Genomic DNA, 26,103 nt, shown 5'->3' with positions numbered 1-26,103 from the left:
AAGGGTTGTCTGCTATAAGAGTAGTAGTATCTTGCTTCAAAATAGCAATTTGTGATGGATTCTGATTAGGGGTATGACTGAGGCTTATCCCATGTTGCTGACAGCAAATGAGAGTTCTCTAGCCTTGAATGCTAACTCACAAGCACTCTTTTTATATATGCACAAGTGTTGTTAGGTCACAGTTTCTGATGGTTGTGTTTATGCCCAGAATGTCAATATTGGAACATTTTAATTTCTTTTTCCTTTTCCTAATCCAGACAAAAGGTATCTGTGAAGAAAAACCTTAGAACTGAGGGAAAGAAGTTTAGTTCTGTGGTGATCCTGTCAGTTAAACTTCAAATGTTTCTGGCAATACTAGTTTTTATATACGCATTTTATGTTCTTGCTTAAAATAAACAAGAAACTTCTTGCTTTTTTTTTATTTTTTCTTCCTGTAGAAAAATTACTTACACACACAGAAAGACACAGGTCAAGCTGTTTATTTGCAAAAATGCTTTTACTTTCAAGAACTTTGAATCTTCAGAGGTCCTAGACCTTCTAGAGATAATACAGCTTTAATCTGAAGTTAATTTTGAACTTGTTTTACATTGGGAAGTAGTACTACTTGATAAAAATAGGTTAAAGAATTAATTCTACAGAAGAACAGTTTTCTAATTTCTTATCTGTTTTTTTTTTCTTTCCAAGATTGATATTTTATTTGCGAGGTTAGCACTGCAAACTATTCCCGAGGACTTAGACCTACGAGACGATAGCCTACTTAAAAATTTAGACATTAGATGCATACGAAGTCTTAATGGTATGTATATATACAGTCTTGCATATGAATTTCTCATCTTATCTTTTAATACGTATCCTGGATTGTTTGGTACAGTAATTCAGTTGTGGACTTGTCTGAAAATGTAGCAACTCCATACCTGGAAATGAAGTCATAGCCAGTGTTATTTAACTTTGGAAAGAAAGTTTCTTATTGGCCAGATCTTTATAAAATGTTTTTCTTTAATTTGGGTGGTAAGTGGTGCTGTGTAGACATTAATGGGATTTGCAAGACTCTGGTTTGGATCAACATTTCTATAAATAAAGATACGTAAGCGTTGAGTATTTATTTATTTATTTTGCATGTGGTTTTTTTCCTTTTTTTTTGCTTGGGTTTTTTATTTTAGTATGCATAAACATCATCAGATTGCTTGGATTCTTTCTTTTGGCAGGTTGCCGGGTAACCGATGAAATTCTGCATCTAGTACCAAACATTGACAACTTCAGGTTAACACTGAGAGCTATCAAACTGTGGGCAAAACGTAAGCAGTTTTATTCAAAAAATTGTAAAGTTTCTTTTAACTCTTGTAATTACTGATACCTTTCTTCTTTTGTCTCTTTCGTTTTCAATCCACAGGCCACAACATCTATTCCAATATACTAGGTTTCCTTGGCGGTGTTTCCTGGGCTATGCTAGTAGCAAGAACTTGCCAGCTTTATCCAAATGCAATAGCATCAACTCTTGTACATAAATTTTTCTTGGTATTTTCTAAATGGTATGTTTTTTGTTTTGGTTTGTTGTTTGGGTTTTTGTTTGTTTGTTTATTTTCTTATATTTAGATTAAACTAAAATAAAATTGATTGTAGACACTAAATTTTAGTCCTGTTTTTATGGTATCATTTTCAGGTGTTACCAGATTAAGATGTAGTTATAAGCTTTGTTCTTACTGACAGAAAATTGTTAGCTTTTTCAACAAGTCATCCAACATACTGTGTTCTTAAAGTATCCACCCAGTTTTTGATAAAAATTTTCCTAGGTTTTTGTAACTCAACATTACTCTTTAGAAGAAATACTTACATAGTGCAGAATAAGAGCAGACACCCCCAAATTTGAAGTCTTTTAATATTCAGGTACTGGGATAATGGAAGAGAGGAGGTGTGTCAGTATCTGGTTTAGGCATGTAGATTAAACGCAGTTTTGGAGAACCAGTGGCAAAAGTGTGGGTTGTATTTTTTTTATTTTGCCAGGGCGGAGAGGTAGGTGTTTTGCAGTTACATATGGCTTCATGCTCCTGAGCTAGTTACCTCAGAAAGATTACTGGAATAACTCTGATGGGAACAATGGTAACATTCCAAGTAAATTTAGAATTAATAGGATGAGAGTGCACTTTGCAGATTACAAATGAATACTGGGGTTTTTTTGAAAGGTCATGTCTCTACCTACAGTCTTCATGAGACATTGACATGTTTTAAGGATCCCTGTATGAAGTTGTTGCTTTACTTCAAGTATAGTGTGTTTCCTTCTTAACATGAAGGTAATTTCCATAGTTTCTTGAATCCATAGGCTTTATATCCTTTTTGGGGTCCCCAGTGTTTAGTAGTATCTTGCCACACAAAGTGGAAAACTGGTTGCAAACTTTGTTCACTGTGTTCTTTATACTGCTATTCTGTTTTATATGTGCATAGCATAGGAGCATTAATGTACAAATACCAAGCGATTAACTGACTTCTACTTCTTTATAAGAAGATAATTTATGGGAGTAGAGATGACTTGAAGAACAGAAGTGTTGCCTCTTTTTAGTGTTTCATTCGGCATGGATTCTTTTTTACTTGATTGGATTTTTTAGTTGTTTTTTTTTTTTTAAATACATACACCTTGTAATGATGCTTGTAATGCTGTAACCATGCTGGCTGTTTCTTCTGTAGTTTGTCCATGAAACGGCTAGGTTGAAGATGGACCCAGTGTCCATCTTCATAGTGGAATTTCTCTTTGCTAGGTGTATTTCAAGAAGAAATTAGAGGAGTTTTAGTTCCCTAAAGCAGTAGTTACGAAACTCCAAAGACTACAAAAAAATTAATTGTTCTAATGGCCTGGAAAAGCTAATTACAGATGTATTGTAGTTCAGTAATACGGCTTATGTAAATAACTCCAGTTAGACCAGCTTAGTCTTACAGAAATGATGCTTTACCTTGAGAGCAGAAGGATCGCGTTCAAAAGTATTGTTTGTTGAACATGGTTGTATCCAATAGTCTTATTCAGTGCTACAATCTTTTTGAACAGGGAATGGCCAAATCCAGTGCTATTGAAACAGCCAGAAGAATGCAATCTTAATTTGCCTGTATGGGACCCAAGGGTTAGTGTATTATTTTTTCCCGTATAAGTCACACTGTGCGATAAATTCAGTTGCTTAAAGAGTCCTAGGTGAACTTCATTTTGGGTTTATTAAATGTAATATTTTGGTGTTATGTCTTCCTTATAATTAACCTGTAGTTCTCCTGAATGTGGAACAAAGCTTATCTTTCTAAACGACCACTGGAAGCACACTTGCTGAACAATGTACTTTTTTACTCCCAACTTTTGCAATAAGTGATCTTAATAAATACTTGGCCTAATTAGATACGCGCCTTAAAGCAATTAATTTTTTTAAAACTGCTTATCTTGAAATGGTTTGCTTCTAACTGAAAACCTGTTACTTTTAGAAGTCTATTGAATTCACTTCAGTGCAGTCACAGCTAGATATGTTCAGTTCCATGCAGTTGTATTAATGTCTTTTCATCTTGAATCAAAGAAGATCATAACTTGAAGACTTCAAGTTGCTTTGTGTATTATTTATAATATTTGATCTCCGTATTTGTAGCACTTGCATTAAGGGCAGCGGCTGTTAATGTCATTCAGGCATTCAGTGAAACAGCTTGCAGCACAGCTCATGTTCTGAGGTTTCAGTAGGGCTTAGTGTGGATGTGTTTGATGCTGTTTTGTGAATTTTAGAATGGTTGCTGTTCAACTAATCTTTTTTTGGTGAATAAAGTAAGCACCAAAGTTTGAAGTTTATGCCCTGTTGTACTTCAGATTTTTTTTTCTGGTTGACAAAAGTCCACATTTAAATAATGTGAGACAGGTGAAGTGTTCTCAAGTCTTGCTGTTATTCTTGCAATGGGGGTTTGAGGTCAGTGTGATGGGAACTGTTTCTGTTTTAGTAGCTAATAAGAAAAGTGGGGTAAGTTAACGTCAGCATTTTATCTTTAATTTACTATCTATAAGAATGCTACCGTAATGCTATTTAAAATGTACTTTGCATGTGTGTATTTTGTCACTTTTTTTTTTCCTCTGTGTGCTGTTTAATAAAAGATATGCTAATGCAAGTGATGCTTCTGTCAGGTTGCCTAGAGCTTCTTGTCTTAAGTTAGCTCTTTGTTTTCAGTAGCATTACAGAAATAAAGTATAAGATATTTTTTTGCAAGGTCTGAAGATAGTTGTTCTTCCGAAGGTGTTCATGTGGTGATAAGGTATCCTTGTTTTGATGTGCTCCCAAGCTAATTTCTGTTAAGGAGAGAAATTGTTCTGTTCAGTTGGCATTTCTGTACTTTGAAATGCCAGCAAGTTGATCTTGATGTGCCGACAGGTTACAGCCCTCCCCACATCACTGTGTTTCAGAATGATGACCTTTGAAAGCATTGTTTTTGTTTTCTAAACTTTTTCTGAACTGTTAGTAAATTTAACCTGGTCTGCAAACTAAAGTCTCTTAGAATTTAAGATGCAGTTGTAGTAAAGGGAGAAATCCAAATTTGTTAACTCATGTGTATGCTTGAAGAAAACTGATTGGCTGTTATTATGTATAGGTAAACCCCAGTGATAGGTACCATCTTATGCCTATAATTACACCAGCATATCCACAGCAGAACTCTACCTACAATGTGTCCGTTTCCACACGGATGGTCATGGTTGAGGAATTTAAACAAGGTAAGTATTATCTTATGTCTCTATATAAATGTTTTCAAATGGCTTTAAAACAGTTCCATTGTGGGTATGGGTTGTCAGGATGGAGGTGGGAGGATGTTCAATAGTGTCTTGGTGTGAGACTGTCTTTGAGAGAGGTAGAACTTGGCCTGTTAAACTTCTGTGGCTTGAAGTTCCAAATTCAGTGAAGATTTCTGCAAACCTGTCCTTCACTCTTAGAAACTGAGAGTAATTAATTAGAATGCCTGGTTTATTTTAGTGGCTTTAGACTGTGGCATGTCCCAGTGAAGGTAAGTGTAGTAATCCAGTCATGGCCATTTTGGGGTCTAATATAAGGCATATACTTTCTTAGAGATGAGTCCTGTAGATTTTTCCTAGTAATATGCTTGGAAAATTGCAGTAAATAAGGGACAATGTTATCAAAGCAGGAAGTAGACTTGATGAAGAGAGCATCAGCACCAGTAGCTATCTCGGAAAGAGCAGTAGCTTATTGTCTTACTGTGTCTTTGCCTTTTAGAAGAGATGATTCAAGTACTGTAAGGAAAAAGATCTCTTATCTTTGAATTGAGTACTTACTGTGGCATACACGGAAGATTGAACTGAGCAGTGTTACACTGCAGAGCAAAAATGCATTAAGTTTTCAGTCTGATCAACTACCATACATTTCTAATCACATTTTGAGGTTCTTAATAATATGATTTATATAAATAATGACCACTTAAGGTATGACTGCAATATAAAACTTGATAAATTCCTTTGAATTTTAAGGGGGTAAAATAATTTTAGTAACTTTTTGCTAAGTTAATAAGCTGTTTTTACTCTGGATACTAAACTGTATTTAAAAACAAAGTTTAAATTTATTTTTTTTTATAATTTAGGTCTTGCTATCACAGATGAAATTTTGCTGAGTAAGGCAGAGTGGTCCAAACTTTTTGAAGCTCCAAACTTCTTTCAAAAGTACAAGTATGTATTTTATGGCATGGGAGAATATTTTAAGTTTTATCAGTTAAAGTATCTTACGATGCTCTGTAGCACAGGATCTTAAATTATACATACATTAGAGTTCCAAAAAGTGTTAGGATTTTTCTATACAGAGGGGGAGTGAATGCACTGTTATCCTTTCTCTTAGAAAATTAATAATTTCCTCAGATCTTTTTTCTTTTTGTCTTTAGCATGTATTTCAGAAACTGTTAGTCCCTGACCAGATACTTAAAATGTCACCAGTTAAGTATACAATCTGTATGCTACCAGTAAAATTGAAGATATATCAGCTGGTTTGACTAACAGAAATGTTCATTAGTGGTGTCAGTAAGCATTCTAAAATTCAGCCTCTCAGGAAACAAGATATTTAAAGAACTAATTCTGAAAGTCAATATTTAAGATGAGTACATGCTTGAAACTGTTTTCTTCTGTTAACATAGTCAACAGTTCATTCTGATAATAAAAGATATTTTTACAATTGTGTTGACTAACTGCCAGATGTACTAGGTTTCACTGAACTTTTTTCATTAAAGCTTAAGGCTTTTGGGTCTTTATTAATACTCTTTCACACCTAGTTTCTCTAATTTTGTAATGTCTCTAAAGGAAATATTGAAGTTTACACCTCAATTTTTAGGGTTTCTAGTAATATGCTTGTGGGGCAGAAGGTTGTTAAATGTATATGGACTTGCTGAAAGTTGTATTTTTATAATAAATGCGGATTATTAAAATATGGACTACATCTTCTTTGCCCTCAGTTGAAATTGGAGACCCATTCTTGTTGAATCAAAATCAGATATCTTTTACACTTGTTTGTGTGTTGGGTGGTTGGTTGGTTATGTACTAATTTAAACAAGATTGAAATATACAGTTCCCCCATTAAAAGAGACTGATGACCTTCATAATGTGTCTGTGTTTTGTTTCTATACCTTTTGCATGATAAAGGCTTTAAAATATTTGGATGGCTTTTATGTTGTACCTTGGAGATGTAAGCTTCAAAACACTTATAAAAGCACAGTAAAGTTACATTATTTTTTTCAAGTTAAGATGGGCTGCAGACAAATCAGCTTCTGCTCAAGAGTTAGTAAGTTCCCTAGTAAGTTTTCTGTTTCTTTCAAAACTAGGAAAAATGGGAAACATTGTCACTTGAAATAATCTTAATTTAAATATATTTTTGTGTACTGGCTTTAGCCATTTTATCATTTTTTAGCAATAAAATTTTCTGTTGCTAACATTAAGTGTTCAGGGTTTGTATGCTTTGCACAGAATGTCTTTGCTTATTTTTATTTTTTAAATTGTGGAATGATCATATGGAGCTGTTTAAATTACCCAAGATTTTCTGGTTAACTAAAAGTTTTGGTTACTAAGCTCTTACATATTCTTTATATACAGTCATCCATATGCAATAAATATGGCTCTATTGCTCAGATCTCCATCTGAAAGCTAGATGGTGGTTTTTTTTTTTTTCCTCCCTCCTTCACACTTTCCTCCTGTCTAAGTTGTAGTTGCCTTGAGTTGTCCCTGCTGAAATTCGAAGTAGCATGTAGTGCTCTGTCAGGTAAGACAAGGTCTGGTCCTTGCTCTGAGACACAGTTTTAAAAACACTTCTCTGATTGCTCTAGTAATCCGTAGCACTCTTGATGACGGTTGGTTGCTAAACATCTATCTTGATCATAAACATTTTTGACTTGTTAGCAGTGTTTAAAATAAACTTTGTGACTAAGGAGACTGCTGCATACCTGCATGGCAGGAGCAGATTAGAAATTAAGAAAATGGGGACATCTGGTTTTATGTGTGTATTTTTCCTGTTTATACAAAATGTCAATTATTTGGAATTTAGGTAGTTACATGTGTTATCTGCCCTTCATGCATTCTTTTTTAAATTTTGAGGGGGGGGGAAACAACAACAAAGGACATACACTTGGTTGGATATGGTGTTTTGGAGTGAAATTACAAAAATAATTTCAAATAGGTATAACATCAGGATGAAGTGATACTTAAGAATTAAATTATTACAGCTTAAAGCAAAGAGGGAAGTACAGTAGCGAGAGAAATAACACTCATTTAATGAGCTCTGGCATATTTTTTCTGTTGTAGGGATACCCTGCTAAATAAGTAGAATGTAAACATACCTTTTAAAAAGGTGCTTTGAACACTTCCCTTGATAGGACTCTGTCTAAAAGGACTGGATAATTTAAAGTGTAAATCCTGGACAGCTTAATAAGAATTGAAATGAACATGTTCAGGTGTTCCCACTTTTTTTCAGAAGGTAGCATGACTTAAAAATCCTTCATTTTTTTGTAGGTATGGGTGTTAATGCTGTAAGACAGTTCCGTAATATCTACATAAGGTTGTTTTTATAAAAACAATACTGATAGGGAGACAATAGGAGAGAAATAGCAGTTGTTTCACCAATCAATCAAGCACCCCAAACCAAAACCACATAACAACAAAAAGACTAAACCCACATACTTCAAAACAATATTCTCAATCTAAAAATCACCACTGAGAGGTAGAAGCTTAACTTCAGGTTTTTTTTGTTTGGTTTTTTTTTCCTTTATCCTGAAGTAATGGGTACTTTTGGATTAGAAATATTCTGTGTGATAAAATTATGAATGAAGAACTGATAATCTTGTTATTAAAATTTAGCAGTGAGAACTTTGACTCTAAAACCAAGTACATCTTGGTTTTTAATAGCTTGTGCTATTTAACTTTTGGTGAAACTGCCAGTAGTGGATTTCCCTCTTAGCACCGTTTTAACAGTTGGGTATGGGGGAAGAAATTGCATCTTCTCCTGTTCCTTCTTTTTCAGCTAGCACTACCTGAGCAAAAATAGCTAATCATTATATTTTAATAAAAAAGCCTTAAGTTTTTTTTTTTCCTAGGTACTAACCACTTAGCTGAGGTTTTAAGACATAGCCAAGTTGGTTTTGTGGGTTTTTTTTTGTTTTTTAATTCTTCAGAAATTTGTTTCAAAGAGCTGCTTTTAATAAGTAACTGGAAATTATTTTTTCAGATACTTGTTTTTTTTCAGTTCATACATGTTTAAAAACAACAAAAAGCTTAAGTTGGCTTTCCTACTAAATTAAACATTCTGCAAGCTTGTGTGGTATGTATGATCTAGGAATCTTATGAATGATAGTTGCATATCTAGTGCTCATTAGGGAAAATAGATACCAGAAGTTAGGAGCTTCCCATATGGAATTTGAATAAAGGACCCTTACTATTTATTAATGCCAAAATGGAAAAAAAAATTAGATAAAACTGACTCGGAATGGGTTAAAATTCTGTTTTATCAGAAAAATTAATCTATGCAGAAAGGGGAAAAAAGTTTCTCCAAATCTTTTTCAGTCCTTTAGTGTCATTGACATCCTCTGACTGATTTCAAAGGACTGTAGCATTTAGAAGGTTTTTTTCCTCTTGCCACTTAAATACGTAATTATGTGCTTACTAATTTGATCTGTTGATTTTTATTTGCCATTACAATTTGAAGGCCTATAGCTTCATAGGACTTTTCGCACAATAGTTTTTCACCATCGTTGACCTTGTGTTCTTTTCCATGAGGTATATATACTAGGGTCAAATCCATTATATTACTTATGTTCTTTAAATCCTGATCTGAAGATACCTAAATATACCATATCATTATGGAGTAATGCCAAGTTGGATGACTTTGGATGTTAAAATAGATTTTTCTGCTAAACTTCTGAAAAACCTGGCTGTAACCATGTAAGGTTCACTCACCTCCCTCATTATGAACTCAAGTTAAAAGTAATCATCTTCCATTCCACTCTCTTTAGGCTGCTTTGTTTACACCACCATTCTTGTTCTGTTTTCTGTTTATTTGAAATTTACTTAGTGTGTATACACTGATTGTCCTGGAATATAATTGAGAGCTTAAGAATTATCATCAGAGGAAACATTCCTCATGAAGTTTCAGATTAAGTGTCTTCAGACAGTTCTAAGCTGCAGATACTGGCTTTTTAAACCACACTTGTTAGTGTCATTTTTTTTTTTACTTTGAAGAAATGCATTTTTTTGTTAACTGTTCTTCTAAACAGATATGAGACTAAGCTAGCATATGTATAGATGGCTGTGAACAGTTGTTTTCACTTGCAAGGAATCTCTCGTCATTTAAATCCCTGATATCATGTCATATTGAAATATCTGTACTGTTTTCCAACTAGTGCTACGTTCCTAGGCTTTTATTAAGGTTACTGGTATTAATTAAAGTAAAAATGCAATTCCCTAAAATCTGAAATGTTTTTTGGGAAGTCCATTAGTCACATGCTTGGGGGACATAAAAATGCATAATTATATTGATGAGTATATATACTTAAGCTAATAATCTGTAGTTTGCAGTGTACAATTTGCTACAAAGTTTTAATGTTAAGGTTTGATGTCTTATTTTAGAAGTATAAATAGAATAGCATATTGTCTTTATCTCCAAAGGCATTATATTGTACTTCTAGCAAGTGCACCGACAGAAAAACAGCGTCTAGAATGGTGAGTATAATGCTTGCTATTGAAAAAGAAAAAAAAAAAAACAACAACCCAACACAAAAAAACCCTCCAAACAAAACCAAAACCCTGTCAACCCTGGATGTAAGGGAGATCTAGTCATTCTAATATCTTTTTAGTGGAACAAAGTGGCATTTCAGAATTAAATGGATGAAGACAGCATGTTTCTGAAAAACAGTAAAAGTGAAGAACCAAGGAGTGAAAGCTGTTGCTTGCATTTTACTTCTTTACAGCACAGTCAGGTGCACTGGAAAATCTTGTTTTCTTAAGCCTTATGCACATTTTTAATAAGCAGTGCGAGGAGTATGTTTTCTATCTCTTGAAATACCTTTTCTCAAAAAAAAAAAACATTCCCTTGTTTCTGCCCTCTTTTGTTATAAAAGTTTTAAGATTGTCACATGTTGAGGATTTCTTCAACCTGAAAATTCATCATCTAAAGCCAAAAGAATGTTGGAGAAATACGTTGGAGTTTCTTGCTGCCTTTTACTTGATGTGGAACGTCTTGCTATTTAATTTGATTTGTAAAATCTGGCCATAATGAGATCTTCAGGCACTCTTAAGCTTCTCTGGTGTTAGTTTTCAGAACATGTTCGCTTGGTTTGTTGGTCTGAATTAGTCTGTCATCTGTAGTGCACTAATTAATTTGCAGACTCAACTATTAGTATAGGGAGGATGTTGAGGATTTTGTCCTGATACATGATATTAGATACTTCTATATCATATTAATGAGAACTTGCTAATAAATGACATTCATGCAGGGTGGGCTTGGTGGAATCAAAAATTCGTATTCTAGTTGGAAATCTGGAGAAGAATGAATTCATTACGTTGGCTCATGTGAATCCACAGTCATTCCCAGCACCGAAGGAGAATCCTGACAAGTAAGCAAAACTTTTTTAATGTAATGGTGAGGAACTAACGTAATTAAAAGCCAATTCATTAATAAACACACTAGCATTTTTATAGAATCTTAAATGGATTAATTTTCAGTTACATCATCTAAAGGCATATAATTTTGAGCTCTTACATACTACTTGTAAAATTAGATACTCTATTCTGTATAAGAATGTTTCTAAGCAGAAAATTGTATTAAATTGCATATTTTCTTGCCAAGAATCTGCTGTTACTTAGCTGCTTAGCTGCTGTTTGAGCAGCTAGCATCAGATAATAAGACAGTTTTAGTTAGGAGGCAGCACTGAGAATCAGGAAGAACATCAGACGCGGAACCGAAATCTTAAGTAACTAAGTACATTTAATATTGTTAGCAGTTAAGGTGCATATCACTGAAACTTGGTAATGGCTGATGTTAGAATTTGGATGTGTGAACAGTGGTGAGGATACCAAGTGCTTCAAATTGTTTGGCATATATTTTCAACTATTTCCGTGCTTTGTCACCCCACCCAAAACAACTATAGTTGGTTAAAACCTCTTTTTAATAAAATTTATTTCTAGGTAGCATTATAATTGTAAGGAATCATTTTTGTGAGAACGTGCAGAAAATTTTTGTCTTCACCAGGAGTGTGTGAAAAGCCTTGTTTGCTGGCCTTTCTCAGACATCATCTGCTTCAAGTGACAGTATGGTGCTACTGGGTTGTTTTTTGGTTTGTTTTTTTTTTTAAGTTACATACATAAATTACATATGTGTTCTAAGTAAAATTGGACAAAAGCAGGCAATACTTTTTCAGCACCATGTTAGTGGGTGAATACAGCTAAAGCTGCCTGTTGATTGGAAGACAATGTTCTCCTGAAATAGTCCTATGGGAAAAGACATTTGAATTAAAACATCGAATGTCTTTAGCTGTTACAGAACTGTTATGCTATATTCTGTAATAAACTGTAATCATCTTCCATGTATGTTAAGTGAAGGTGTGCTGTCAAAGGGAGGCTTTTCTTGCCCCAAAACTGCACTTTGTCTAGTCATGGTTAAGAAATTGGAGAGTTAAAGAAAAGTTTAGGTGCCGAAACAGGACTTGGTTAGTTAGGGAATAAATTCTAACTATTTTCAGGATCAAGTACTGAAAATCTCTTTTCTCCTTTCAAATTGCTCCTTTACAGCTGCAATGTCTAGTTAAAATTCCTAATGAGAGAGTCTGTACAGAAGCACAGTTGAATGAAGTAATTACTGATGATATTCGTTCATTAAGTTTGCTGGAGATAAATGTGTCATTTTTTCATGACTTTTCCCAAATGAAAGGGGAATGTCATTGTCAGCTTCGGGTTTTGCCTTTCTATGGCTAGCTCCCCATTGCTAGTAGAGCTAAAAAATGTACAACTGTTGTCTGTCTTAGTAGTTTAGATTATTCTTCTGCCAGTATTATATGATTGTTTTGTATAATATTTTCCAGAGAAGAATACCGTACAATGTGGGTGATTGGGTTGGTGTTTAAGAAAACAGAGAATTCTGAGAATTTAAGTGTTGACCTTACCTATGACATTCAGTCTTTTACAGACACAGGTAAGTTTTGCTTTCTACATGTTCTGGTATTGATAAAATCATTGAAGCTATTGTCTTTGTTCATAATGTAGCCTGTTTCAGTAGCAGAGCTCTGTCTAGGCATAGAGAAGAGAGATTCAGCTAAGGAGTTGAGGTTATTTAATGAAATACAGTTTTAATGAGTTTTAATGCTGCTAGACAAAGTAATAATTTTCATTTTTTTCATTAAAACTGGTGAAAATGATGCATGCATCTTTCAGATCTCACTAAAAACGTTGTTATATATTGTGATCTTTGTTAAACAGGCAGATTGGTTACATGCTAGCTACCTAGCATAACCTCATGTTTAAAACATATATAATTTAAATATTTTTTTTGCATGATGAGACTGAATTTATCGGTGGATTATAGCCAAGTAACTAGTAGACTTCAGAACAAAATGCCTTTTATTCCATAGCATTTCATACTAGCTAGTTGGTTCAGTAACTTTTACTTTCATGTCCAACACCCAGTGCAAGAAATCTTTTTGAGTTTTTTCTGATGTTTATTTTTTGATTCATGAAAATATTGTAGCACATGCATAAGAAATATGTAAGCAAAGAATGGGTCACAGCTGAAAAGGTGTGCATCTCCAGAGTCTAGGGCCAAGATTTTTTTCCTTTAACAAACTATGCTTAAGGCTCAAGTATTACATTTTTACAGTTACAGGAGTAGGTTCAGGTGTTACCTAATGCAGCCCTGGTCTCCGAATTTCCACAACTCAGTCTGGAAGTGAGGAAACTGTACGTACACACACACATACACAGTGTGGGTGTATGAGTGAATATTAATAAATATGTATATTTATAAGTAAATTATGCCAAGGTACTGAAGTTATTTTTAGTCATATAAAGCTACAGTGGGGGCAAGGGGATTTTTATTGAGAGGTGGAATATTCCTTTCAAGTGGTGAAGGTGAAACTATTGACACATCATTGTAATTTTTCAGAATTTAGAAAAGGCATAATAGCTTGGCTGCTGCTTTGAAAGAGTGAAGGGATCTATGAATTAGAGTGTCTTTTTGTGTTTTATAAACGATACTTCAGTAGTGTACTTGTCAAATTTTTGGTATGAAAATACTCAATGTTGCACTTAATGAGTCTGATCTACTTGCATTACATGCAGGTCTGAAACTTGGCTACATGCAATTTTAAGTAGTATTTCATCAAAAACATTATAGACTGCAGTGTATAGTTTTCCATTCAATTTGTAAATATTGTAAAAAGTATCAAACAAACAATTTCTGTTTGTGTGTTATGGGTTTCTTTGTCATCTCAAATTAATGTGGGTCTGTTTTCAATGTTTTTAATCCATCCTGAAAACATGCTTGCCCTGTCTTTTGGAATAGATCCTAAGATTTTTATCAGAACTACCAGAGCATTTTCACGAATGAAATTATGGAATAGGCTACTTTTTAGAGCAGGGAGAGGAAGAAAGCCATGAAGAGTGGGCTAGGTTTTCCTTGTATTGAAACTTTGGTAAGACCTAATGTTAGGAATATGGAATGCTTTAACCATGTCTGGCTTTCCTGTGTGTGCCCCTGCCTTAACTGTAACCTGTATAATCTTCACACAGAGGCTTTATGAGCTTCAATGCCAAAAATTAGTGTAGTGGGCTCTTTAATATGCAGAATTCATTGAGCTATTTGTGTGTCTGACTCTTAATCAAATTTTAATTACATACAGCCTAATCAATTCCTTAATGAGATTCCTTAATATTGGTAGAATAGACAGTGAATAAGGGAAATAACAGAACTTAAAAGGTGAAGATCTACAGAAAGTTTTTTTGTATTCATACACTTGCTATGGCTTTGTTTAATGTCATCTAGAAAATTGATGTGAAAGAACATTTTTTTTTTCATTTTAACCTCTTTCACCTGGCTTTACTGGAACACAAGATCATAGAATAGTTAGGGTTGGAAAGGACCTTAAGATCATCTTAAGACTGTCACTACAGTCCCTAACGAATAGTCCCTCCCCAGCATCCCTATAGCCCCCCTTAGATGTTGGGTTGCAGTGTTAGTTCTTTTATTAGCTCTATGTGGACTCACTAGAAGTACATGTTCTGAGGCAAAGAACATTTTAGAACATTATAGTAGACCTAAAAAATAAATAGGGCAAGCAAAAAAACAAAAACAGACACTACCACCACCAGCCCCCCAGACTACAACAGCAAAAATGTAGTGTGGTATCTGAATTGCCAGAATGATTTGTAGTATATTTGTTGGCGGGTCAGTATTCAGCTCCTCAATTTGGAACAGTTTGCTCTAGGAGCTACATAAATGAAAATTCAGTCTACTCTGAAGAAAGTATTTTTATGTAAATAATGTAATTCTCATAAGGGATATCTTATTTCTGTCTTTTGTTCCTTTGAGATGAAATGAAGAAGTCATTTCAGAGCTGTTACTGTTAAAATTTGTTAACAGTATAGTTTAGAGAACTCTCTGCTTGCAAGATGCTTTTATAGAAAAGCAGGTCACCTGTTTCCAAAGTAACATTTTAGTGTTTGCACTATCAGTGGTGGTGTAGTAGGCAGTTCACTTTCTGCATCCAGAATAAGGAAACGCTGTGCTTGTTCTTGAAGGTGGTGTTATGAAATGCAATTTTTTTCTGCCTGGGCAAGTAAGTGGACGTTGCAAAATGCTTCAATATGTCTTAATGTTATTCTAATTGTGTAGTTTATAGGCAAGCAATAAACAGCAAGATGTTTGAGATGGATATGAAGATTGCTGCAAGGCATGTGAAACGTAAGCAACTTCACCAACTGCTACCTAATCACGTGCTTCAGAAAAAGAAAAAGGTAAACTTGACAAATATTTGAACAATAAAAACTCCGTTGGGAAACGATTTCTCAGCTTCTTAGACTTATTAATCAAAGAACTAAAAACACATTTTGAAAGCTTAGTCTTATCTGTATAAGCAGTGTGATCTCATTTGACTGTAGCAGTTTTACTAGATGCACTAAATGTGATACCAGATTTCCCAGAACATCAACAATGTCTTCAGATCCGGCTGAAATATTTTATTTTGTTGGCCTTCCTAAACGAAATGGTGTAATAATAAAGTTTTAAAGCGTTCTTGCTATTTTAACATGGAGGTCATGTAAAGGAAGCATCTGTAACAATAGTAATGGAACAGTCAGTCAAGCAATTGCTATCTCTATCCCTTTTCTCTTGTTATTAGATTATCCTATAAGTTTCCTAAATGTAAAATTGCAAGTAACCAAATAGCAGTGTAGAGCGTTGAATTTGTTGCTGCCTTTTTCCATTTAACATGGTAGTCAGTTGCTGTAACTGATGTTGAATACTTTGAGGATAATTTGGAGGAAAGCATTCTTCAACCTGCAACTCGGCAGCTTTTGGTGTTGTATGCTCTTTTAAAAGATTTAAATGACAGTTTTGACACCAGAAAGTTGCCCATTGTCTAGCCAAGGTTATTTTCTCCCTCAGTATATAGTTTACCTGTGTGGATATATATGAGAATGGTAGCAAATTTTTTAATTAAGCTATTGTGTTGGCTGTGATTTACTTTCAGTGGAGGCAGGAGGAAGGGGTTGGAACATTGAATTTAATAATTTAGTCTGTGTTTCTAAATCCCCACTTCTTTGTGTCTGTTTAGCTTAATCCAAGAACAGTACAGGTTTACTTGGTTTTGTGAATAGCTAGCCACTGTTAGAATATACTGTTTTAGGTATATCTGAGTAATGTGCTTTATTACTGTAGCTGTTTTAAATTAATTGCTTTTTTAAAGAATGGGAAATCCAATATTGAAACCAAGTGTAAAACTATAATATTTACATTGTTCTCTGAAATGTATTAAGTAGTTAATAGATCTCTTTCAAGTAGTGCTGTGTCAGAGGAGGGTTCTTCTTTGCTAACTATAAGTTCAAATCAGTCTCTCAATTCTTTGTATTAATTGTGGTTTTGGTGTGCATCAATATTACTTTGATGTTAATGAAAGCAGTATCTATAAGCCAGAGAAACTTGAAATAAAGCTGAAAATACAATCACTAAATAGATTAGTTCATCTTGTGCTTTTGAACATCATTGGTTCAGACAAATCTACACTTGAATTGTGAATGTGAAAATGTAAATACTTGTAGTGACAGGATGGGGTAGTATTTACACATAAAAGGATTTTAAATTTGTCCACTTTTTTGTGGTTTTAACTGCTCCTATTTTGACACCAGGTTTTGACACTAGTTTTTTGTGGTTTTTTTTCCTTAAAATGTAACTGCATTTAAGGCATGCATACAAACTTAGTTTATGGTGGAAGCTCATCGCTGTTAAATCATCTTTTGTTTGTTTTTTCTTCACAAATGTAACAGCTAATATTTTGCATTGTGGAAATATTGCATCATTTGAATCTTTGCTGATATTTAAGCCCTTAATAGGACTAATGATTTTCTGTTGTCTTGTGGATTGCAGCATTCAACAGAAGGGATCAGGTTGACAACTCTGAATGACAGCAGCCTAGACTTGTCTATGGACAGTGATAACAGCACGTCTGTGCCTTCACCTACTAGTGCTATGAAGACGAGTCCATTGAACAGTTCTGGAAGCTCTCAGGGGTAATGAAGACTTTCAGGCTTCTTCCTACTTTCTGTTTCTGAAGTAATTGTGTGAGAAACAGCAAATATTGCATATAGAATCATAGAATCGTTAGGGTTGGAAAGGACCTTAAGATCATCTAGTTCCAACCCCCCTGCCGTGAGCAGGGACACCTTAGGCTAAATCATATCACCCAAGGCCTCGTCCAACCTGGCCTTGAACACTGCCAGGGATGGAGCATTCACAACCTCCCTGGGCAACCTATTCCAGTGCCTCGCCAATAATCATACGTGAGATGATTATCAAGGTGTGAATGGTCCAAATTGGAGCTTGTAGACACTCCTATGTCCAGTTTGAGCACTAGAGCAGGACTGAATTTGGAGTTAGGTGTTATGGTATTGGACTTCAGTTGAGGAATAAAGTTGGGTAAATATGCTTAGAACAAGATAATATAAAAACTTGGGGCACTGCAGTAGGAGGCTGTAAGTGGTAGTTAGCAGGAAAAGCCTTATTTGTTGCTTTTTTTTTTTTTTAATTCAGCTTCTTACTGGTCTAAAAAGCTGTCTCTGAAGTGATTCAGGTTAAATAGTTGAAATAGCTTCCTTTACTCAAGTTTGATAGTAGATTGCCAGTGCTCATTTCTGTCTTCCTACTGTGACACTGTATTTCAAGTTGTGGCCTGTAACGTAGGTAAAATCTTATCAGCTGTGGTTACTGGCCGATCATATAGCACCGTAACTTTATGTAATGCTTAGCATCTCGTCATTTTTCTCTTTTTAGCAGAACCAGTCCTGCGCCAGCTGTAACAGCAGCATCTGTGACCAACATACAGGCTTCTGAAGTCACTGTGCCACAAATAAATTCCAGTGAAAGCTCAGGGGGTAAGGGAAATGGCTTAATATGCTGGTCTGTTGATACTGTTTTTTTTGTTTTGTGTTTCTTGGTTTTGTTTTGTTGTTTGGTTTTTTTGGCTTTTTTTTGATAACACTTAAAGGCTTTTTTCTTCCAGTTTGGGTTCTTTACTTAACGCATGCTGTAACATGTTCTCTTTGCATACAGATTTAACTAATTTCTTTAGGACTCTGGAAATCACAGCGGAATATTTTGTGATGTTTGTTTGTTCTTTTGTTCTTAAGGATTTTTATTTGCTATTCACAATAGCAGTAGTTTTCTGATGTCCTGAGGCAGGTCTGTAGTTCAGCTCGTCAAATGAGGAAAAATTATTTAAAGCTGGAAGAGCAATTTTTATTTTTAATCCATTTTATAGTTAAACCCAAGATGGGGTTCTGTACTGTTTGTCATCTGTGCTCCCATGTTCCTGCTCCTTGTCCTTCATGGAAATTTAGTCTAGGAGTGAAAACGACTCGGATGTAAGCAGAACACATGCTGCTTATTGATGTCTTTTCAGCTATGTCTCATTCTGTGTGCAGGCTTTATCTGTATTTTCTACAAGAAAAGGTACACTTCATTCAGTAATATTTTTTCTTTTTAAAGTATTTTTTAGTGAAAGAGCAAAGGCATCTGATGAAATTGTTCACTTAGAGTCAGCTGCTCCTCTTTTTTGATAAACATTAGCTGTATACAAGGAACAAGTCAGAAATAGATGGGAAAGGTGACCAACTGGTTTGCCTTTCAAGATGAGATTTCTCTTACTTCACTCTGACATGTGAGACGGTTCACTGATTTTTATTGTAAGTCACAGGTGCATCAAAGTGAGTAAGTTTGTCTATGAGCACTAAATGGAGCTTAAACGGTGTGACATTTTTGGATTTGGAAGCATATCAGAAGTTGCTCATTCTTGTGTTTTAGTTGAAGCAGCCACCTGATAGTTACTAGTGAAAAATGTCCTAAGTGTCATGTTTCTCTTACTTGAGCATCTCCCTGTGTGTGCTCATCGGTTTGAGGTAGGCAATTGGTGAGCTAGAGCTTTGTCATATGCAGCCTTTTTCAAAAGGATGCATGGAATGTCAGATTTCTGTCTACTGTTCTGTGACTTAGTCTGTCATTGTGTACTCCAGGCATGAGAAATGATAAACTTCATGTTTAAGTGACAAAAGGAGTACCAGATTGCTCTTGAATTTGATTTAAGGCACTCCTTGTCAATGCATATATATACATATATATATATATGGCCAAGTACAGAAACAGTAAAACTTCTTTTGGGTACCAAGAATAATACAAGCTGTCTTAGCACAGAGTTCTGTCTGAGCTAATATACCCTGCTGTTAAGCAGGGTTAATGAGACCAAACAGCATGTCACTGATACCCTGTATCTGGTACGCACATTATCTCAGAACTAACTTGAGACTAAACTCTGTGGATGCACACCTGCTGTTCCAAATATGGTGCTTATACAACTAACTGTACCGCTTCTTTGGTGCGTACTTGATACCAGTGATTTTGAGTAGAGACCAAGAATACCAGTGATGATTGACCTAAAATGGTTGTATCAACTCATCTTGCTGAAGCTTTTAAAATTATTTATCTATAGGTACTTCAAATGAAAGCATTCCTCAAACTGCCACGCAACCAGCCATTTCTCCACCACCAAAGCCTACCATCTCTAGAATTGCTTCCTCAGCGTGTCTATTAAATCCATCACCAAGAACTTCAGGAAATGTTGCAACAAAAATGCCTAGCCCTGTCACAGCAGTGAAAAGGACATCATCTCCCCATAAGGAAGAGTCTCCTAAGAAAATAAAAATTGAAGAGGTATTTGAGATTTTTTGAGATCATACCATAGCAGTGCCCAAAACTTTACATTCATATATTCACATCAGCTGCACAGTGTTGATTATAATATTCCCAGTTATAATTATTTTGTTAAATGGGATGTATATTTCCTACTGTGACTGCATTGCTGCTTTATGTATGCAGCTTGTTTATGTGTTAGTGGTTTTTCACCATGCTGATATTCATCACATGATGTACTGGATTAGCACAAATGCTCAGATTTTAAGTTCTTGTCTTAAAAGCTACTTGTTGTTAGAATATGAGCGTGTTAAGTCTTACAGCTAATTTTGTCTTGAAAAACACTTTGTGACCTTGTTGATTATTTTAAAATATGTTTTTATGATTTTTAATATTTTCTGGGTTTGTTTGCATTTCAGCAGGATGAAATAAGCGAAGATACTAGCTGTATAGATTTCAATGAAAATGAAAAAATGGACATTAAGGTATCTGTGCCTAACCCATACAACTTTTGTATATTAATTGTGACTCTTCCTTGTGAAGCTTACTGTGCTTTCCTGTAGGAATGATTGTTTGCAGATATATTATAGACTCTCCAGTGAAGATACCAAAATGATATGTTGTTTTTTCACTGTGTCAGCATTAATGAATTGCAGTATGTTACTTGCTGCAGTTTAAGCTGAATCTGAGTTTATGTTTGCATAGGAGAGAGATTTCTTTGCTGGTCATTCACACAGCATCATGCATAGCAAAAAAATTAATGATTATATTTGTATTTAAAATTCTTAAATCGGATAAGGGCTGTGTCTGTATACCTTGCTTTGCCTGCATCCCAAACACAATAAGTTACTTAGTTTAAGAACAGTTGTCTATTGGGATTTTTTGCATGTTGGGCTGAGAATCCCAATGCCAGGTGCAAACTTTTTCACTTTTTAGATTAAAAAAAAACCACAAGCCAACAACAAATGATTGCAAGTATATTTCTTCTGATAGTGAAATTACTATATGAAGTTACAGCATAACTTCTCAGGACTTGCAGAGATTCACTCCAGTATCTTGTAATTTAGCAGGCAATTTCTGCTTATTGGTGAATAGAAAGGGTGAAAGTCTGTCTTTAGCTTTATGATAGCAACTATCCACTTGGGCATACACGGTTTTTATAGGGCATATTTTGTTGCCTTTGGAATGCTCTGGAAATGCTCAAGAAATTAAAATATCTATTAAAATGTTTAAGTGCTTTGGTTTATAGTCTTCACACCCTCATATGAGGAATTGTATCTTATTATGTAGTCACCTTGAAATCTTTTTCAAACTCAAGATGGGTGAAGGCTGAAATGCATATAAGCTTGTAACTCTAATATTGAAAATAGATCCTCTGGATAACAGATCATTATAAGAGACATAGGTAATCCTGTTAGCTTTTTACTGTCAGACTCCTCTAAATCTTATGTGCTTAATATTCAGGGAAGAAATGGAGGAATCAACTTCTTTAATATAATATGTTGATACTTCTTGTTTTTTAGGAGCAACTTGAGACAGAAGTGAATGTTAATTCTCAAACAGAAACTCTTCAGACAACTTCTCTGCAAGCTCCTCAGGTACTGTTTTTTAAAAATAACACCTCTCTGTATGTGTGTGCAGTAACCTGTGGTGAAAATATTGAAATTAATAATTAGTCCAGATGTTAAAACTAAATGTATGATTTTTAATTAATTCCGTCGTGTGGAAAGCTGGTTATTGTTACTGTCACAATTTTTGTGTTTTAGATGGTCATTGATCTTAATGAATGTGCATTGTAGCTAAACATGTATGGCTTGCCATACAAACTGACTGAAGCTGGATTCGCTCTTCTGAATTGTGCCTTCAAAGTAAGGGCCTCAGTTTATTCCTTTGTGCTTTGCACATCGCAGAATAATCCTTTCTAACAGGGAAACAAAATACTTTAAACAGTTGCTGGTCAAAGATATCCCTGTAGAGGTTGAAAATGTTTGAAATGTAACTTTAGGCTCTGAAATTCAGTATGAGAGAGAAAATTTATTGTAATTTTGTAATTCCTTAGCCACCTGTGTTTCTTCACTGCAGGTATTGTAAGTGTAAGGAGCATTGGAAAAATAGAGATCAAATTACGACGTCTGTGTGGCATTCACTTAAATTCTTGTTCCTAATATTGTAACAACTTTTAGAGAACACATCTTTGTCTTTACTAGCATTTTTAAGCTTCTTAGTGCTCTACTGGTTAAAGTTATGCTATTGCAAAGCATTTTATGCAGAATTATTAAATGATGTCTAGTAAATGTTTTGATTGAAAATAGGATACATTGCAATAGTATTTGTGGCATTTGTTAGTGGACTTTTTGAACTATATGAGCAATACTGAATAAAAGTACCAAATTGGCAAAAATTCTAGATGTTCCATGGTCCAACTAAGCTGTTTCAGGGATATTTTTAGATCAGTTAGTACACAGAGTTTGTCTTACCCTTTGTTGAGGGATGATTATAGGAAGCTTTGTAGTTTTTATTTATTGTGTAGTTACTACTTTAGCAAAAGTAATCTGCAAAAGAGCTGCAAAAGAATGGTGGGCCTCTTCTCATTTTTGAATAGCATTGTTGGGTTTGGTTGAAGCCCTGGTCATGTGGCAGAAAATAGAGACATGGTAAACCACAGATCAGCACCAACCAGAGCGGGCTACTGGGGGCAAGAGGGAGGCAAGTGGTCAGAGCTGTTCTGCTCCAAGTCCTGGTTGCATTGCTGCCATATCAGTTAGTGTTAACTTGTTAAAACAACAATTAAGAGCAGTCATTTTAATGCAGTTTTCCCCCATTTATCAAATGTACCTCATACTAATTTTCAGTGCTTATAAGATAACCTTTTATGATAAATCATTATGGGAAATAATGCATAATAACTGGGTTATTGGAATGGCAACTGATCTGCCACAGTGGAAGAGAAATACTTCAAAGTTTACCCCCACTTCTACCCACCACATCTCCACCCCCACCCCCCCAAAGAAAAAAAACCCCCACAACAAAACAAACCCACCAGCCAGCAATAAAGAAGCACGTGAGAAATCAATGAATCACACTGAATATTGGGTGTGTTCCTTTGCTATTTTTTCCTTTATTTGGCTGTAGATGTAATTTTGCTGAATGGGATTTAAGTCTTTTAGGTGTTCAGAGTATTTTCAAGGTGGAATTCTTAACCCAGCCGTATAGCACTATTCATCATACCTTTTCTATGTAAATTTAAACGGATAAGAAAAGTAGGAAATTTGGCTGTAAGAGCTTCCGCACAGTCTGAAATGGAATGTATGAAGACGCGCACTTTGCACTGGAGACAGTTTTTCATCCTTGACCTACAAAGGGCTGAAGCTTAACACTGAATTGTTCAAAGGAATTTTTAAATGCTAAACATGTAGATCAGACACTAGGTGTCACCTGCCAAGCACCCTAATTCTGTGGATATTACTTTTTGTTATAATACAGGTTATTAGTAGGCTCAGACATATCTGCACTTCCTAATTTCTTGCAGTTGTCGAAAAAAGAAATGCATGTTATGGAAAAGACTGGTACAGATTTTCCGTAATGACTATGTAGGCAAAGGAAATATCTGCTTCTGTGTTTATAATTGGTAATGATTCTCATCCTGGTATATTTTTAAAAAGCTCTTCTAAAGATCTTGTTTTTCAAAGTTAATGCCAGTTACTACAGTATTTTTCTTTTGATACTGACAAAGTTAAAATGCTTCATTTCTTTTCTTTTCAGAAAACACCCAGTACAGACCTTTCAGATATCCCTGCTCTCCCTGCAAATCCTATTCCTGTTATCAAGAATTCAATAAAATTGAGATTGAATCGGTAAAAACAACCTCAGGGGTCCATAAACAATATCTGCCAACTCAACCTGTTGTCTTCTAATCCTATTAAAAAAGGAGAATGGAGAGTGCAAGACTAGAACATAATTGCAAATGGATTTAGGTATATTTTGTGCACTTCCCTTTCTGGGCTAAAATCACCACTTGATTGGAAGTCCAGGTTAGTATGTGAAGCCAGGAGTACAATTAATGTGTTAGCAACAGTTGCATTAAGTATTTCGAAGGATTACTGCCTTTAAAAACATGAACACTATTTGTAGCCATATTTGACATTCTGATTGAATTTGTTTGATGCATTGTTTCAAAATTGAGATAAAACTGGCATAAGAATCCCTTAAATGCACTTTTATGTAGTTTTTTTTATTGGAATATGACTAATTTTAGATCTTAGCTCTGATACACTTTCATTTTATTGAAGAATATCTTCAGTAGTGCAAATTGGATGATGTTCTACAATATACTATGCATTGAAAACAAGTGTGTAGTATATCTAGTTCAACTGCCATCAAGCAGCAGTAAGCCTTTAGAATGAAATGTCAAATGTTGAGGTTATAAGACATAAGTTGAGGGAGTAATTGGGAAGTTTTGGTATTGGTGGGACTGGGACATGATTAAGATGTGGTCTACTTTTTATTTATAGGATTGTTTTAAGGTGCATACAGATCAGCAGTGAAACAGCAAATAAACTTTCCTTTGAGCTAATCAAATTCTTTATTACCTTTTTTTGATCCCTTTATTTCTTGGGAAAAGCTTTTGCGTTTAATGGTGGGTGGGGTTTTTTTGTTCATGTCTTTTTTTCTTTCCTCTCCAGCTTGTATGCACCATGTATGACAGTGGTTATTTACACAAAAAAAAACAAGCCATGTATTCATTTGGATTCCCTCTTGCTCCTTACCTTGTCGTAATACCTTTTGGCCTGTAGGCACAAATTCAGAATTTTGTCTCATGACTAAAGTGTTTAAGTAAATATTGTGTGCCTGTGAAATACAACACCCGTCTTGATGGCCTTTGAATCACTAAATATAAGGTGATTTTTCTACACTCCATGAAAGTCCTGTATGCATTAAAAAGCTTCAAATTTTAAATAAAGGCAAAAAGATTTTTCCCGAAGAATTTTAACCTTTTTATTTTTAGGTGGCTCATCAAAAATAGTTTTACATACTGAACAATGCTGAATTTTTAAAAATCATATTTCTAGTAAGCACTTGACATCTAGTAAGCTCTAGACTCCTGTTTTTTTGTTATTGTAGTCCTATCAATAAAGTAACAACTTTTTCTTTTTGAAAGAACTAAATCTCTCATGGCAAAGGAACATGAGGGATACCAACAGTAATACCAGATGTAGATAACAAACTTCATTTTACTGTTACTTAAGTCTGGAATGTGGGATGTCAAATCATACTTCCCATACTTTGATTAGCATGTTTTATGAACTTCCTTCTCTCTTTGTGCTCCATCCTCTTACACGTGCATCTTTCATGTTAAAATTGAATTACTTACACTCTTCCCCTTATCCTTCTAAATTAATTCTCCAGAGTCAGAGTGTAGCTTATCTTTTACTTAGGCTGTGCAGTAACTGAAGGTTTTTTTTTGCCATTTGTCTAAGATGTCTAGTATACAATATTTCTCTTTTCCTTGCCCTGTGCAGCCTGCTGTCGTCCACCCCCAAAGAAGGTTATATTAACAGTTGAAGTGTACAAGGTGTCTGTGTATTTTGTGTAGCTATGGAGTTTAGATCGAAATTGCCAGGCACAAATTTAGTCTTGTCATTTTGTTTACACATCAGAAAATCTTTTTCATTTTATTAAACGTTTCATGTAACTGCACCCAAGTTTTGCCAAGCTGGAAACTTGGAACCTTTCTGTATAGTGACTTTTTAATTCTAGTTTTCATAACCTGGAGATCAGACTGTTGCTTTCGCATGATGTACGTAGTGTCTCATGACTGGAGTTTGCTTTGTTTTATAGTATCTGTACTCCTTGTATTTTTCAAGAGCTATTTTGTAAACAGATGATGTATTTCTCCATTGAAAACACAATAAAAAACAGCACAATCCCATAGTTGTGTGATTTTTCTGAATGCACTCTCAATTCATATTTAGCTCTTAAGTTTTCTGCTAAGACAAAAACACCGTGTGGCATAAAAGAGTACATAAATAAATCTTCTCTAAAGAAGTGTGATGTTATAGGTAGTGGAAGTAACGCTCAGCAGAATGTTGAGTTCCAGTCTATAAAAGGGAAAGGTTGTGGATTGTGTAGTGGCTTGTTGTGAACAGAGTTTAATGCCCAAAAAATACCCAATTTTAAGAGCATC

At 34.8% G+C, this 26,103-nt stretch overlaps 1 protein-coding gene across 7 annotated transcripts in view; it reads left to right on the top strand.

Moving 5' to 3' along the window:
* The window catches only part of PAPOLA (poly(A) polymerase alpha), a 43,548-nt gene extending 17,700 nt beyond the window's left edge, over positions 1-25,848 (top strand). For 2 of the 7 annotated variants that reach the window (XM_057398987.1, XM_057398983.1), the window contains 16 exons: positions 685-796; positions 1,206-1,295; positions 1,391-1,529; positions 3,035-3,107; positions 4,594-4,714; positions 5,590-5,674; positions 10,142-10,195; positions 10,969-11,088; positions 12,553-12,662; positions 15,357-15,478; positions 17,106-17,248; positions 18,009-18,109; positions 19,720-19,940; positions 20,339-20,404; positions 21,443-21,517; positions 23,682-25,848. In XM_057398987.1, the coding sequence (XP_057254970.1) occupies positions 685-796; positions 1,206-1,295; positions 1,391-1,529; positions 3,035-3,107; positions 4,594-4,714; positions 5,590-5,674; positions 10,142-10,195; positions 10,969-11,088; positions 12,553-12,662; positions 15,357-15,478; positions 17,106-17,248; positions 18,009-18,109; positions 19,720-19,940; positions 20,339-20,404; positions 21,443-21,517; positions 23,682-23,777 (1,728 nt within the window). In that variant the 3' untranslated portion in view covers positions 23,778-25,848. Of the gene's footprint in view, positions 1-684; positions 797-1,205; positions 1,296-1,390; positions 1,530-3,034; positions 3,108-4,593; positions 4,715-5,589; positions 5,675-10,141; positions 10,196-10,968; positions 11,089-12,552; positions 12,663-15,356; positions 15,479-17,105; positions 17,249-18,008; positions 18,110-19,719; positions 19,941-20,338; positions 20,405-21,442; positions 21,518-21,685; positions 21,788-23,681 lie in introns of those variants that run through there. The other 5 variants (XR_008970848.1, XM_057398986.1, XM_057398984.1 and 2 more) reach the window with 5 other exon arrangements.
* Positions 25,849-26,103: the final 255 nt, after the last annotated feature.

Source organism: Pezoporus wallicus, unplaced genomic scaffold (assembly GCF_028554395.1).
Source record: "Pezoporus wallicus isolate ANWC-B61680 ecotype Strahan unplaced genomic scaffold, APGP_CSIRO_Pwel_v1 contig_8218, whole genome shotgun sequence".
In the NCBI taxonomy this organism is placed as follows: domain Eukaryota; kingdom Metazoa; phylum Chordata; class Aves; order Psittaciformes; family Psittacidae; genus Pezoporus; species Pezoporus wallicus.
The sequence above is the reverse complement of the archived record's forward strand: the minus strand, read 5'-3'. Positions and strand labels throughout refer to the sequence as shown.